This window comes from Neopelma chrysocephalum, unplaced genomic scaffold (assembly GCF_003984885.1).
Source record: "Neopelma chrysocephalum unplaced genomic scaffold, ASM398488v2 Primary Assembly neopelma1_185643, whole genome shotgun sequence".
NCBI lineage: Eukaryota > Metazoa > Chordata > Aves > Passeriformes > Pipridae > Neopelma > Neopelma chrysocephalum.
Genome location: NW_020938757.1, coordinates 14,197 through 15,621, shown reverse-complemented (window position 1 = coordinate 15,621; position 1,425 = coordinate 14,197). Strand labels below are relative to the sequence as shown.

The 1,425-nt window shown below is 66.9% G+C and overlaps 1 protein-coding gene across 1 annotated transcript; it reads right to left on the bottom strand.

Annotated features, from left to right (window-relative positions):
- Positions 1 to 66: 66 nt before the first annotated feature.
- On the bottom strand, positions 67 to 836 carry LOC113962892 (ETS translocation variant 3-like protein; the record flags this gene model as incomplete). The annotated part of the gene is made up of 3 exons (XM_027673680.1): positions 771 to 836; positions 243 to 480; positions 67 to 153 (listed from the first exon to the last, which is right to left on the bottom strand). Coding segments are annotated over exons 1-3 (386 nt in total), but the record flags the coding sequence as incomplete, so codon positions are not given.
- Between the last annotated feature and the right edge of the window lie 589 nt (positions 837 to 1,425).

The following is a 1,425-nucleotide window of genomic DNA, read 5'->3' as shown; positions in this document are numbered from 1 at the left end:
CCCCCCCCTCCCTCTACCTGTCCGGGCACGGCCGGGGGGTGCCAGGGTGGGCAGCAGGAATCCCACCCGAGGAACAGGAGTTTGGGGAAGTTGAACTTGTAGGTGAAGCGTTTGCCCTTGGATTTGTGCAGGATGTGCTTGTTGTAGTAATACCTGGGGGGGGGGGAGCAAACGGGGGTTAACGGGGGGGTCGCAGCCCCCCGGCGAGGGTTGGGGTCCCCGTTTTGGGGTCCCCGCGGCACCTGAGGGCCCTGCTGAGCTTGTCGTAGTTCATTTGGGGTTTGCGCTTCCTCCTCCCCCACAGCCGGGCCACCTCCTCGGGGTCCTTGATGACGAACTCGCCGTCCCCTCCCCGCTGCCAGGCGATGACGTGGCGGAATTCCTCCTTCTCCAGCAGCTCCAGGATGAAGTGCCACAGCTGGATCTGCCTGGAGCCCGGGCTGGACTCGCCTCGGGGCGACCAGTCGGGGAACGGGGGCACTGCGGGGTCGGGGGGGGAACGCTCAGGGCTCGGGGTGGGGGATTCGGGGGTGGCACCCCGAGGGAAAGGAGCTCCCACCCCTTCCCAGATCCCAGGGAATGTCCAAGGAGGATGGGGATGGTCCTGTGCCAGCCTGAGGGACTGCAGGGAAGGGACGGGTGGAAAACTGGGGGGCTCAAAGGGGTCCTTCACCCCCGCCCACCCCAAGGCCCGGCGGGGATCCCCCGGGAGCTCTCCTGGCACCCGGGAGGGTCGGGAAGGACCGGGAAGGACGGGCAGCTCCTCTCACCTGATGCCCGGGAGGGGCCGGGCAGGACGGGCATCACCTGGGCCAGGTATTCCCGCGGCATCCGCCGGCCTGGGGGGGCAAAGCAGAGGAGCCCCGGGGGGAGAACCAGAACCTGGCACCGGGATCCACCCGGGATCCACCCGGGATCCACCCGGGATCCATCCGGCACTGGGGGGACTCACCCAGGACCTGAGGGATTCACCAGGAGCTGGGGGATTCACCAGGATCTGGGGGGTTCATCCAGAACCTGGGGGATTCATCCAGCCCCCGGGATTCACCCAGGACCCGGGATCCACCCAGGACCCGGGATCCATCCGAGATGGGGGGACTCACCCAGGACCTGGGGCTTCCCCAGGACCTCAGGGATCCATCCAGCCCCCAGGATTCACCCAGGACCTGGGGGATTCATCTAGTCCCTGGGATTCATCCAGGACCTCAGGGATTCATCCAGGACCTGAGGGATTCCCCAGGACCTGAGGGATTCCTCCATCCCCAGGACTCACTCAGGACCTGAGGGATTCCCCAGGACCTGAGGGATTCCTCCAGCCCCCGGGATTCACCCAGGACCCGGGAGATCCACGCAGCCTCTGGGAATCCTCCAAACTCCGGCTCCAGCTCCTTCCCGGTGGATCCCGGGATTGGGGGTCCCAACCCC